The sequence below is a fragment of the Barbatula barbatula genome (genome assembly GCF_947034865.1).
Source record: "Barbatula barbatula genome assembly, chromosome: 12".
NCBI lineage: Eukaryota > Metazoa > Chordata > Actinopteri > Cypriniformes > Nemacheilidae > Barbatula > Barbatula barbatula.
This window is the reverse complement of record NC_136775.1, coordinates 3044156-3057151: the sequence shown is the minus strand read 5'-3', so window position 1 is coordinate 3057151 and position 12996 is coordinate 3044156. Positions and strand designations below refer to the sequence as shown.

General features: G+C 39.3%; 1 protein-coding gene across 3 annotated transcripts; it reads left to right on the top strand.

The window, feature by feature from the left end:
* The first annotated feature begins 3244 nt into the window (after positions 1 to 3244).
* nr2f5 (nuclear receptor subfamily 2, group F, member 5) lies at positions 3245 to 12660 on the top strand. Of its 3 annotated transcripts, XM_079469866.1 has the most exons (5): positions 3260 to 4298; positions 4377 to 4427; positions 9030 to 9310; positions 9763 to 10009; positions 11192 to 12660. In XM_079469866.1, the coding sequence occupies exons 1-5, from the start codon at positions 3932 to 3934 to the stop codon at positions 11506 to 11508; spliced, it is 1263 nt and encodes a 420-aa protein (XP_079325992.1). In that variant the 5' UTR covers positions 3260 to 3931; the 3' UTR covers positions 11509 to 12660. The 3 variants fall into 3 exon arrangements, with proteins under 3 accessions (XP_079325993.1, XP_079325992.1, XP_079325994.1); XM_079469867.1 differs by lacking the exon at positions 4377 to 4427 and having other exon boundaries at positions 3245 to 4298; XM_079469868.1 differs by lacking the exons at positions 3260 to 4298; positions 4377 to 4427 and adding an exon at positions 7483 to 7629.
* Positions 12661 to 12996: the final 336 nt, after the last annotated feature.

Here is a 12996-nt window from a genome sequence, read left to right as displayed (position 1 = left end):
TGCACCTCATGAAATGGGAGAATAATCAATGTGCATGTAAACAAAGAACGGCTATACTTTGAAATACAAAAGCATACATTTTTACACACAATAGCATTTTCTCGTTCTTTTTATTGAATCATCAATTCAATACTATACAATACAATACAATAAGAGATGATTTTTTCCATAGTGACTTGCTGGGAACATTCAACATTTTGCCTGGACACAAAACTGATATAAGATACAATATGATATATAGCGTTCTTCCATTTGTGATATTTCATTGTATTATTCTGCAATGTTGAGAAAAAAATTATAATGAGTGTGTGTCCACACGTATGACCAGAATATACTGCAGACATTTACTGCCATTATGAAAATGGATACAAAGCAATACGATTAACCCTAGTTTGAAAATATTGCTTTAGATATGTTTTTGAGATATTAGTGTTATATATTACATTTTGAGTAGCCTGAATGCTCATTACTAAATGTTTAATTCAGTAATTTATCCTAATATACAGTACTGCTATATTAACAATTAATGAGTGCTTTCTAAGACATATCGGAAGAAACATGCTATAAAACTAAGATTTTATTGATATAACCATCACTTGACTACAATGGTTAATATTTTGACTGAACCTGTAATAAATAAATAAACAAACCTCTTTACTGTTTTTAACTTTGTCCAGAGCAACATATCCAAGGTTTGAGGAGAGCAAACCTTCCACACTATATTTTGCTTTACACCGAGTAATTGTTTACAAGTACGTTTTTAGAATGGCTTGTCTTTCACGTCAGAAACGGTGGCACTGAATCATGGGTCACAAACTGTCAAAGTTTCCATAAATGAACCTGTAAACCAGTGGCCTTTGCATTTCCTATAGGCTATGCTATGCGGTCATGTTTACTCCATGACCTCAATCATCAGTCACCTCACAGGCATGTGTTCCCTGCGCATTTATCTTAACATTCAAACAGACCCAGAGATACATCTGACATACAGATATAAGCTGTGGGTCTGATATATACGATTCAATCTGAGAACACATTCATGTGACCAAACCTACAGAAACTCCTTAAAACACACCTTTTCTGTGAATACCTGACAGAAAAATGAAAACAAAATAAAAAATGTTTAATAAAAGTACACTAAACCTCTTCTCTCAACAGGTAGTGGTCTAGCTTTTGTTGAAACAAGTAACTTTGTATTAGCACCTATTGTACTGTTGCTCTTTTATGACATATCGCTTATTGCTCCCCGAACTCTTTTTAAGTCGCTTTGGATAAAAGCGTCTGCAAGATGAATAAATGTAAATGTAAATGCAAACCCTTATGATTTAATCAGTTAAATCTTGCCACGGCTCGTTCATACAAAATCAGTCCACGTGTAAAACCTTTTGTATTATTAAAAAATAATAATAGCATATTGGTTTGAAATCACACATTGTGATTACGTAATGCATTGTTAGTTTTGGGTGTTGAGTTATTTATATGAACAGGTCCTCTAATATAAACTGAGAATGTTAGATAATGAATTCTTACATGCAGACAACGTTAGAATCACAAATACTTTTCCCATCAAATCATGGTCTTGGGCCGTATGCAACAGAATGATCTAATAGCCAGTCAAAAGGCTAATTGGGGGACAGGTAGGGTTACATGTGACAACAATTAAGCTAAGCTAAAGGCCAACTTTACAGCCTCTGGCACTAGAAGTGTCGTGCTAAACAGGAACAACAATAACATCAAGTTTTTTCTTTGCCTGCTGCTAAATTGGGGAGCATATGTTTCGTGAGTATGCCTAAATAATTTATTTTCTCTCATTCATGTTTTCACTATACTTGAAAGTTTTTGTATGTTTGTACATTGTAAATAACCTTGGCAGCGTTTTGATTGTTTTATGGCCGTTGCTTTGTTAATGCATCAACACAGAAGGTGTGTGTTTACTTAACATCTAACGCTGGATAAGAAAACATTACTTTTAAACTGTGTCTTTCTCGTGTTTTAATTTAATGAAGCTGTCCAACTTTCAGATTTTAGAGAAAGTGTAAATATGAATTGTATTACTGTAGTTTTGTTAAAACATCATGTCATGTGCAATACGCTTTTTCTTACCATTCTTATTTGCTGCTTTAATTTACTGTTGCTTGATTTAAACTTGCCTCTATTTGATTCGATAATTTAGCTGTGTGTTAAAAAGCATATACTACAATAATGATTAATGGTTACGGTGATGTGATGTGTTATACCAGTCAATACAGCTTGTAGCTACAGCATTTCATTTCCATGTGTTAGTAAAGAAATTAACAATTTTAATTGTACTCCCTGTAATGGTTTTGGTATGTTAAAATGTCATATTGTAAAGCCATTATCATCATTAAAGAAGTCAAAGATATTACAAATGCCTAAAACAACTTTTCAATAGATCCAGTTTTACTAATTCTGTAAGATCAAATGATAATTTTTGTCAAATTCCTAAACATGCTTTTTGTCATAGACAAACCTTGTCGTGTACGTCCTTTGCATTTTAATGGTAAAACCTTGTTTCTGTTGGCCTTTTGTGCATTAACAGCTTCCCAATATGTTCATTACAGACTAAACTAACAGAAGCGTGGACTCCTGCGAGGAACCTTTGTCAAACGGTGTGGATTTTAACACTTCCAGCAACACCATTAAAACAAGGTACCCAACAACCCCAAAGTTTTGTTTTTCTAGCAGAGATTATAATGTGCATTTATTTGATGTTTGGTTTAATATATAAACATGCGTCTGTGTTTTGTTCAATAAAAGTGCACAATACACTCCTGTGCTTACCAATTAGATTATGTCCTACAGTATAGTTGATATAATTTACCCAAGGAAAACAATGAAAATTTGTTAAAACATATAATCGTTTAAGCAGCATAAATTAAATGTGTTTTTATGTCAACGTTTGGTATAAACTGTTTGAATATGAGTTAACAATATATTATTTATTTCCTACTGAAGTATAAGAAGTTTGAGATACATAAGAAGATGTTTTTTGTTTAAATTTAGGAATTTTGCTGTATTAATTGTGCAAGAACAGCACCGTTGTCCAATTGGACAAAGGCGCTCTTTTCGCAGCTTCACTGACCAATTGGTGGTCTTATCATATGCAGACCCCACCCCACCAGAAGGGGAATCATACTCTAATATGGTCATTATGTCCTAATAAGGAGCGGCGTGGGCGGAGCTCCGACGACCACGGCTGTTTAGTGTCACTTTCACCGAATTCGTAACTACAATTCTCGTAGATGAGTCGGACAGCTGGCCAGTGAAACACAGGGACGGGCAAAAGATCTCCCCTTGAAAAAAGGACACACAAGTTTCAAACTGGACGGATTCTTAAAGAAACGGTACAAAGACACGCGTCACCACGGACGGAACTTTTAGCGTTTATTATAAGGAGCGCGCGATTACTTTTTCTTTCCACGCGTTATTAACACAATATTCTTCATCGTTGCGTTCTTATTGGTGACATCAGACTGCGATTGCGTATCGCATCGGGGGTGCAGTTTGTTATCGAATCCGATATATACCCAGTAATAATAACAATACTATATTCGCTCGCGCATTTAAAGCGAAAGGGGGATTTCAAGAAGATCGCGAAGTTTCAAACCCATCGCTATGGTCCTCTCGTGACGGGGCCGGTTTTATCGCACGGACGTTTTCGCGACCCAATCTCCAAGTTGGACATGTTCTGGGGATCTTCGCGCTGGGAATGAAAACACGCAGTGCCGTTCTGCTATTCGAGAACCAAACTTTCATTCTCTCAAGTTCTGTCGTTGATCGATCTTGAGGTGCGAGGCGCCTCGTTTAGATCTACAAGATCTAACGTCATACGGGATCGTTCGTGATCTCTTCCCCGCGCGAACGGAGCTACACCGTATCGGCCGTTACAGCAAAAGTGTTACGGGATAGCATGGCAATGGTAGTAAATCAGTGGCAGGAGAACATTTCGACCGATCCCGGGTCCCAGCTGCAGATCTGCAGTCAGGAGCCGGGCGGGACCCCGGGAACACCCTCGGGTTCCACGCCGGGCAATGACGCGCTCTCCGGGGACAAAATCCCCAACGTGGATTGCATGGTGTGCGGGGACAAGTCCAGCGGCAAACACTACGGCCAGTTTACCTGCGAGGGCTGCAAGAGCTTCTTCAAGCGCTCGGTGCGACGGAACCTGAGTTACACCTGCCGGGGGAACCGCGACTGTCCCATCGACCAGCACCATCGGAACCAGTGCCAATACTGTCGACTGAAGAAGTGCCTGAAAGTCGGAATGAGGAGAGAGGGTGAGATCTGATCTTACAATTTATCACCATGCAATTTTTGTAGTTTCAGATAAATAACATTTGCCGATACATAAACAGCATCGTTTCAGCGCACAAGAGACCCATCATTTAAGGACTTCTCTAAACTATGTGAGTTTCTCTTTTTACGCGCGCTGCTTACAAATAGCTAACATTATTCGAGAGTGATTATTGACAAGAGAAATCACCATGGTAACCATACTTTCCACCAAGACTTTGCAACATTTATGGTTGTGAAATCGTAAAATTAGGCCAAATATTTATTTATGTATTAAACAGAACGTTACAATGTCTTGGTGCTGATCAAACCACGTTGCCACAGTGTGTCTGTTAACAATAACTGGAGTAACTATGGCATTTTGGCGAAAACTTTGGTTACCATGGTACATTTTTGCAAGGGGTTTGTTGGTGTCACCCCCAGCTCCATATGAGCTGCTTTAATTTTTTGACCCTTTTATTTATTAATTAATTATTTATGGTGTCTTGTTGCCACTGTAGAGGATCACTAACTGTTTTGCGTGTTTAAAGTTCGTTCAGTTTAACTCCAAATATACCATTCCACTTAATCCATTCATTTACACCGATGTGTACATTTAGATGAGTGTTATATTGCTGTATACATTTAGGAGTGTAATCGTTATGCTTATCTGAGGAATAATTATTTAATAATACTTTTAGTCTCGAACTGAATTGCTTAACCCAATGCCAACGAAGATGAGTATTCATTCCACGATGCTTCTGGCAAATTTAGTTTTTAATGACAGACATTGTGATAAAACCCAACACTGAACCAGCAATGCACCTTGATACTAATTTTTATTCTTCATACGTTATAATCGTGTCTATTTGTTCATATAATTGTGCGTAATTTATTTCTACTTAATAGTTAAAGCAACTACAGAGTGTAATATATTTTAAATTATATGGCTCTTAAAATGGCCTGTTTTCTGTTTTGCTGTTGGTTTTGAGAACCACGTTTAGCACTGCAGGGTAAATTCATGCACTGGGTTTACCCTTGATATGAATATGTGCTGTATGAATAGTAAAATACATTTGTAATGTTCATAATGAATTACATGCGTGTCTTTTAATGTATTATGTTTCAGGAAAGCATTTATAAAACAAACTATTTTGTTGAAATTCAAAGTTGTCTAATAAATGTTCAATGTTGTATATTTAGGAAAATCTGAATGATAGTGGCTTTGATTTAAAAAAACTCATCTAGTGTAGTAAATACATAATTCTTATTTATTACACAATTTATTTCAATTATTTTTATCTGCCTTACTTCATGCATTTGTTAAAACTAACATCCACTTAACAATTCGTTTTGTGTCATGCGTTTGTAGTGGCAAAATACAGACAAAAAGCCCACACAGAATATCATCTTTTCATAAATAAGTGATGTTCTCTCTGAATTATGCAGTTAAGTCACAGCCCTTGTGCTCCACATGATCAAAACAGTTTGTCTCAAACAATCAAAATACTTACCCCATATTCCTTTATCCATCCGATGCTTAAATTATGTTTATTGTTCGCCTATAGGATAATTTGTTATGAACAATATTGTAGAAAACCTCTCAAAGAAGTTTCTTAATGGGCAAATAAATAATAAACCTCCATTTAAACGTACCTTTATTACATATTCATAGATAGTTTTGAATCTGGGTTTGTCAAGCTATAGTAATACATTCTAAATATTTAATGTATGAGGTTGATGTAAACCAGCCACTCAGATATAAGAAATCATTATTCATAACCGGTCAAATTTGTCCTTTTAATTTTTAAAAAAGTGATTTCAGCAATGGATCAGACTTTTACATAAGACTTCCCAACCGTTGATCATATAGGCTAGCTCATGCTTGTTATAGATGAGGTCACATTCATTTCGCTCTAAGGGTCTTTGTTTTTCTACAGTGCTTCAGAAATCCCACTCTCTCTCCTCCTACGAGTTCATCACATGCATTTAGTGTTGAATGAGGTTGAATCATGCTGAGGCTTCCACTGCAGTTTATAGATTTCTAAATATAAACATAAGCGCATTAATAAATTCAGAAATTAATAAGTGTGGCCAGTATATCGATCTGTCACTGATTTATTCAGGTCATTGCATCCCGTGTATATGCGTTCTATTGTTTGTATTAAATGTTTAAATTTTTGAACAAACAATATCTCAACAATCTAAAGATCCTATAATGTTGCGCAAGATGTCAAGGGTTCAACTAGTACTATCTTGTCTAAGAGTCACAGAGATGAACCGAGGTCTTCCTCAATCCTCTTCTTCAATTGCTCTACCTGTTTTTACACCTACGGCTGCTCTTAACATGACTGACATTCCAGACTGACAAAGGGCACCTGTGATTGAAAGAAAAGAGCGTGATTGCCCTGTCAGTCCCACAAGCTTCTGCAAGTATGTGTCTGCTGGAATGTTCCATATGCAGTGCGTGACCTTTGTCAGAGCTAGAAAACCAATATAGATCAAATAAAAAGACTGTAAGAAGAGCCCTTATACACAAAATATAATTTGTCCTCTCAAGCGTATTGACATATTAGGGCAGGAATGGCGATTATTATTGCATATACTTAGGGTTGCGATTTGAACTTTGGCCCGTAACACACCCCAGACATCAATGGTAACTCTAAATTGTGCAACTTGGGGTGTGCTTTTATTTTACTACTTAAGCAATCACATTTATGAGTTTCGCCCGGTGGATGATAACAGGCAAAACATTGCCCAAGACCTAAAGAGGGAATATTGGGCCAGTGGGCTCTTTTGACTCCACAGCAACCACTTGCAACCACCCAAAAACTTGTTTCACACACGGCCAAGTAAACCCAGCCAACATATACAGTATAGTTTGCACAGCTTTTGTAAGCTTTCATGCAGAACCGTGCAAAAGTGTCGCATCAGAACAGGGAAGGATGTCGCAGCTCGCTTGCAGATGCGGTTAACGGAGCGTGTCAGTCGTGTTCTAGCGCCGAGTGTCCCGCCGAACATGCTGAAACGGTGACTTCATCCAATGACCTGTAAATCACTCACTTCACATGCGCGGGGTGAAATATAGGTCAACGGAAAATAAACATTAATAAAATACAGGATCATAGCAAAGTCCAAATGTGGCGGCTCTCTGTGGGGTTTGGGTAAATATCACCCTGCCACCTGGTCGATTGACTAATCCTGCTGTTCTACCAGTTGAACAGGTGACCTCGCGCGGAAGTGACTCTTCCTTTTCCAGGATTTGCTGTGTCATATAAACTCCTATAGGATTCGCTCCATTATTCATACAAACCCGTAATGACACGAAAACCTTTGGTAAATAACATTTAATATTAATTTAATTATAAATATTTAATATCCTACTATTTCTAGGTCACTAATCAAATGCAAACAAATATGTGAGACTGAATGTTTGTTAATGCATTTGTGCATACAGACACATCTCAGATTTTTTTTCATTGAGCCACGCAAGGTGCTCCCTGGAACAATCTGTGATCCTCCCGGGATAACACGGATCACGGGGTTATGCACGTAATGTGAAGGTGCTTCAAAAGGCCATAGAAGAACCTTTTTAAGTTTGAAAAAACTAAAAGGTACTTTAGATTATAAAAAGGAAGAAAGAGATGGTTCTTTAAAGACCCTTTGGCTGAATGGTTCTTTCTGGAACCAAAAATTGTTCCTCTGTGGCATCGCTGTGAAGAACCTTTTAAGCACCTTTATTTTTAAGAGTGTGGAGTCCATGCCCGCTTGAGCTGTTTTAAATATTTAATTCGTTATTATTCATAATGTGATTCTTTTATTTATTTATAAGAAAGAGCTAATTTAACTATCACCTAATAATTGCTGTTAAATTGTTGCTAATGGCAGCGTAATCCAGGGTAAGAATAATACTGGGTTAAATAGGTTGGTGTACTAAAGTAATGTAAAATGTTGCAAAAATGTCGTCACACATTTTTTTTGCCCAGCATACATTGAACGCTTTGCTCCACCCTCATGGTTTTGTGGAATGCCGAATTTCCATCACAACCGACCAGAGATCGCGAAACAGGAAAGTTCAGCTGCCGTAACTTTTGACCTCTGTGTAGGAATCATGTGTTAATCCCCGAGCGTGTGTTAAGCATATTCACTTATTGATTTATCAGAGCCTCACATGTGATAACATGAATAATGTTCGTTAGATGTATATCTCTGTACTCATACTGCGATACTGAAACAGCTGTTTCTATTCTTACAATTTAGGATGAAAATATAAAACAAAGTTGATACTTAAATGAAGCATGTGTGCTATTAAAAAATTAGACAACAGTCTCTGAGCAAAACGTTTTCTTCTGAGATTCTCATTCTTTGTACATTATAGCACATTAAGTTATTGTCTGGACAGCAGGAGAGTTGAGTAGGTGTTTCCCAAACAGGTATTTAGTCGTATCATTGCAGGGATGGCCTCTTTTTTGTCCTTTGGCTGAACCAATTGTTATAGAGAGTGTGAAAAAGCCTTGTTCAATTCCTAGTGTACACTAACTCATTATTCATTGATAGACAGCAGACGGGTTGTTGTCTCCCTGTTGTGTTGCACAGATTTTTTGTAGTGTACAGTATCACATCAGTATTTTGAATTCAGATGGACCTGATCCATTGCTTTACCTTTATAAATGTAGGTTTTTTTGCAAGCATTTTACACATTCTAACAGCTATTGCCTTTTATTTCCCTCTCTTAGCTGTTCAAAGGGGTCGAATGTCCAACTCACAGACCAGTCCCGGACAGTATCTGAGCAACGGAGGAGACCCGTATAACGGGCAGCCGTACCTCTCCGGCTTCATCTCTCTGCTCCTGCGGGCCGAGCCGTACCCCACCTCCCGTTACGGGGCACAGTGCATGCAATCCAACAACCTTATGGGCATCGAAAATATATGTGAACTGGCCGCCCGTTTGCTCTTCAGTGCGGTGGAATGGGCGAAGAACATCCCTTTCTTTCCTGACCTACAGCTCATGGACCAGGTAAAGCACTTGAAATCTGTTCGGTAGATGGATCGTGAATTTTGTTTACCGTTAGTATGACGTGGTTAAAATAAGGCTTAAAATGACTTTGTGGTACTGTGATTTTACCATGTAATTTAAAGTAAATAAATAATAATTTGTGGAAAGTCAATTTCAGTCAATTGGGATAAATTTTGAGGTGAGCTTCTCCTTTAATGCTTTTACTAAACGGAGGGGAGATAATAAATAAAAAAATAAATGAAGTAGAAAAATACACTGAATCATTTATTGTTGCTAAGCAACATAGAAATTCTAGTATGTTTCTATAGAATGTGCAGGCAGTGTGCCTTTCTAGCCTTATTGCATTTTTAAGGGTTATTTTTTATTTAATCTCAAATACTGAATGAATGAATGTTTTAATTTCAATGTCTATTTGGTTCATGTGTAAACCTGTGCAATGATTTTCTGTCTAGGTGGCGCTTTTACGCATGTCGTGGAGTGAACTGTTCGTTCTGAATGCTGCGCAATGTTCTATGCCGCTGCATGTAGCGCCTCTGCTGGCTGCCGCTGGTCTGCACGCCTCCCCCATGTCAGCCGAGCGGGTGGTGGCCTTCATGGACCACATACGTGTCTTCCAAGAACAGGTGGAGAAACTGAAAGCTCTTCAGGTAGACACTGCCGAGTACTCCTGTCTGAAGTCCATTGTGCTCTTCACTTCTGGTAAGATTAATCAACTTAAACTTTTTACTATTCGGGCAAATTATGATTAATCGTCACTAAATGTCGACATTATAGCATTGTTTCCACTATGAATATTCAAACTCTTTAGCTCAGATCCCTATGCTCTAGTTTAGATTCCCTGCTCAACCTGTCAGAAACCTGCACTTTTCCAAATGGATGGCTGAACCCACCGATCTTGAATCATTTTTTTTATCACTCAATCCTTCACGCTTCCATCTATTATTGAAACCAGGCAAGCACCCCAACCCTCCCCCCCTTCGCCCCGACTCCCACCAACACGACTGAATTATGCATGCTGAGTTGCAGTAAGACGGATTTGACTCAGTCTGGCAGTGACCTACATAACCTCTGTAGCCCAGGGCATCAATGTGATCCATCCTGCAATTCCAGCCAAAGCCCCCCTTCCACCCCCTGCTGAGACCCGCTGGCATAAGCTAACAGAGACAGACAAACTCTTGTGGCCCGTAACCTTAGTCCAAACCTCCGATCGCCTCACATCACCCAACAGGGCCTCTTATGTCGGCCAGTTGCCCCGATTGCCAGACGCGGTGCGCTGGCAGCCCCCAGCGTGTGTTCACACTGCAAAACACAAAGAGAGAGAGAGGGCGTTTTGCCACGCAATGCTAGCACGAGAGAAACTGGCGTGAAAGCACGCAAGGCTTGTCAGCACTTAGATTACACCACAGACTGATGCCTTGGTCCCTCCCCCTTTCAAACGCCCGGCTACAGTAATTGTAGATGTCTTTATCGGAGCTCACGGGATGTAGAGAGAAGCTGCAGTTGTGTCACGCTCAGTGGGTCTCTTTGCCCTCATAGAAATATGAAGCTATTAATCTTTTGTTATCAGGTCTGAAGCCCAGCGGGACTGAATGTACGAGTGCACCAATGATAAGTAGCGTGGCACGGAGAAGAGGAAAGAGGGTCATGGGTTAAAGCCCATTTGACAATTTTACACACTCTAGGGACGAATTCAGAAAATCCTGCATTTTATCTACTAACCACTATTTAAAGAGCTGAATCAGTAAAGTATTCCAGAATGTGGTAACATGGGAATGGAAATTACGTTCAGTACAGATTATTTGTCACTTCGGACCGTGAATCATTTTGCCCATTGTAGGACAGTATCTCTAACCTTTCTCGTCTGTTTACTTTCTACTTCAGATGCCATGGGTCTATCTGATGTAGCCCACGTGGAGAGCATCCAGGAGAAGTCCCAGTGCGCTCTTGAGGAGTATGTGCGGAACCAGTACCCCAATCAACCCAACCGGTTCGGCCGTCTGTTGTTACGGCTGCCGTCCCTGCGCATTGTTTCCTCTCCCGTCATCGAACAGCTTTTCTTCGTACGCCTGGTAGGCAAAACACCAATCGAGACCCTTCTTCGGGACATGCTGCTATCCGGCTCTAGCTACAACTGGCCTTACATGCCCGTCCAGAGAGATCGGCCCATCTCCCTCCATTACAACGAGAATGGGCCCTGATCCCGTCCCTTGCCACTGTAGGGTCATGGCTGATACAGAGGATCTGATGGTAAGCCACGCCCCTTTCTGCCACATCATCACTACTCACTTATATGAAGCACCAGCCGTTTGTTTTGCCAATGGGAGTGGAGCACACCTCTCGTACCTGACGCTCGGACACTTACTCTGTCACGCAGAGGTTCTGTAATGGAGGAGCGTGCCAAATGTGCGGCGTCCATTCCTGATTTTGACTCAACCAGAAGCCATTAAATGCAAGGCCAACATTTTTACCAGAAACGCTGTTGAATTTAGTTGGACGTTTGAAGAAAGAGACGAGATTCTGGTAAAATTAAAACAGTTTTCCCAGCTTCTGAATTTGAGGCGGACAAGGTTTGTTACGGCCTCAGTACAAGTGAAAGACTCTCACAAGCCTCAGAGAGAAAACCATTGCCAAAGCAGAACAGGCAACTGAACTCCAAAATGGAGGAATTTTGTGGACCTGATGACTGAGTGGAAATTTTGTTTGTCTTGTTAAATTTTGTTTGCATTTAGGTCTCTAATAAGGTGGGAAAACTTGAAAGAGGCACTTGAAACCAGCCAGATACCCTCATTGTATGTGCTCTTCACAGCTATGTCCAAATATTCTGCCAATCCAGATGGAATGTTGTCTTGTCATGCACATCATAATGTGTGCTAGTCTACATAAATACAGGTGTTTATCTCCTGTAGATTGAGGAAAACACTTTAAGGTGAAATAGGGTAATCTGGGACATCGAGAATATGGGAAAAATTAAATCTAACATTAACATGTTATCAAGATGTAAGTTGTCACAAATGGCAAAACATGCCCCAGGTTATCCTAATTTACCCTAAACCAATAAACTCAAGACCTCAATAATGCCAATCGTCTGCCTTTGATGATATTGTGTGGCACAGGTATTATCAAGTATTTTGGTTACTTTCTTGACGTTTGAATATGTTTAAACCCCATTTCACATTTTTTAACATGGCACTACAGCTTTTATGGCAGAGTTCGGATATATAAGCCATTGGGACCTTTAAAAGCAGGACCTGTTGTATTAGTTCACAGAATATTTCTATAAAAGTATGTTTGATTTCTGTATTTTAGGTTTGAAAATATGAATTCATGAAATAAAATCTGTCATGCACAGCATTCCTGTTGTTGTTTCGTTGCTCTTTCAGACCGCAGGGGGGGAAATGCCTGCCAAATGCTCCTTCAAAATTCATATTGTACCTCGAAATTGTAACACGTTCAATATTATTTCTTTTGTAATCCATATTAGGCCAGTCTGGGCCTTACCTTTCTTTGTTTGCTCTGGGAAAATTAATCGGAACCCAAACACAGATCTCTGGCCTGTGATTTGCCTGTATATTTAACTTGATGGCAAAAAAGCTTTCTATTTTTCCAGCTGACAGTCTAGCCCTGGGCGTTATGCACCCACCACCATAGTGGATACTAAGAACTGTTTTACCAGGATGTTTAACTTG

Coding starts and splice junctions, on each gene's coding strand:
- nr2f5 (XM_079469866.1), top strand. CDS start 3,932: ATGGCAATGGTAGTAAATCAGTGGCAGGAGAACATTTCGACCGATCCC. Junction 4,299..4,376: donor AGTCGGAATGAGGAGAGAGG/GTGAGATCTGAT, acceptor ATACATAAACAG/CATCGTTTCAGCGCACAAGA. Junction 4,428..9,029: donor TAAGGACTTCTCTAAACTAT/GTGAGTTTCTCT, acceptor TCCCTCTCTTAG/CTGTTCAAAGGGGTCGAATG.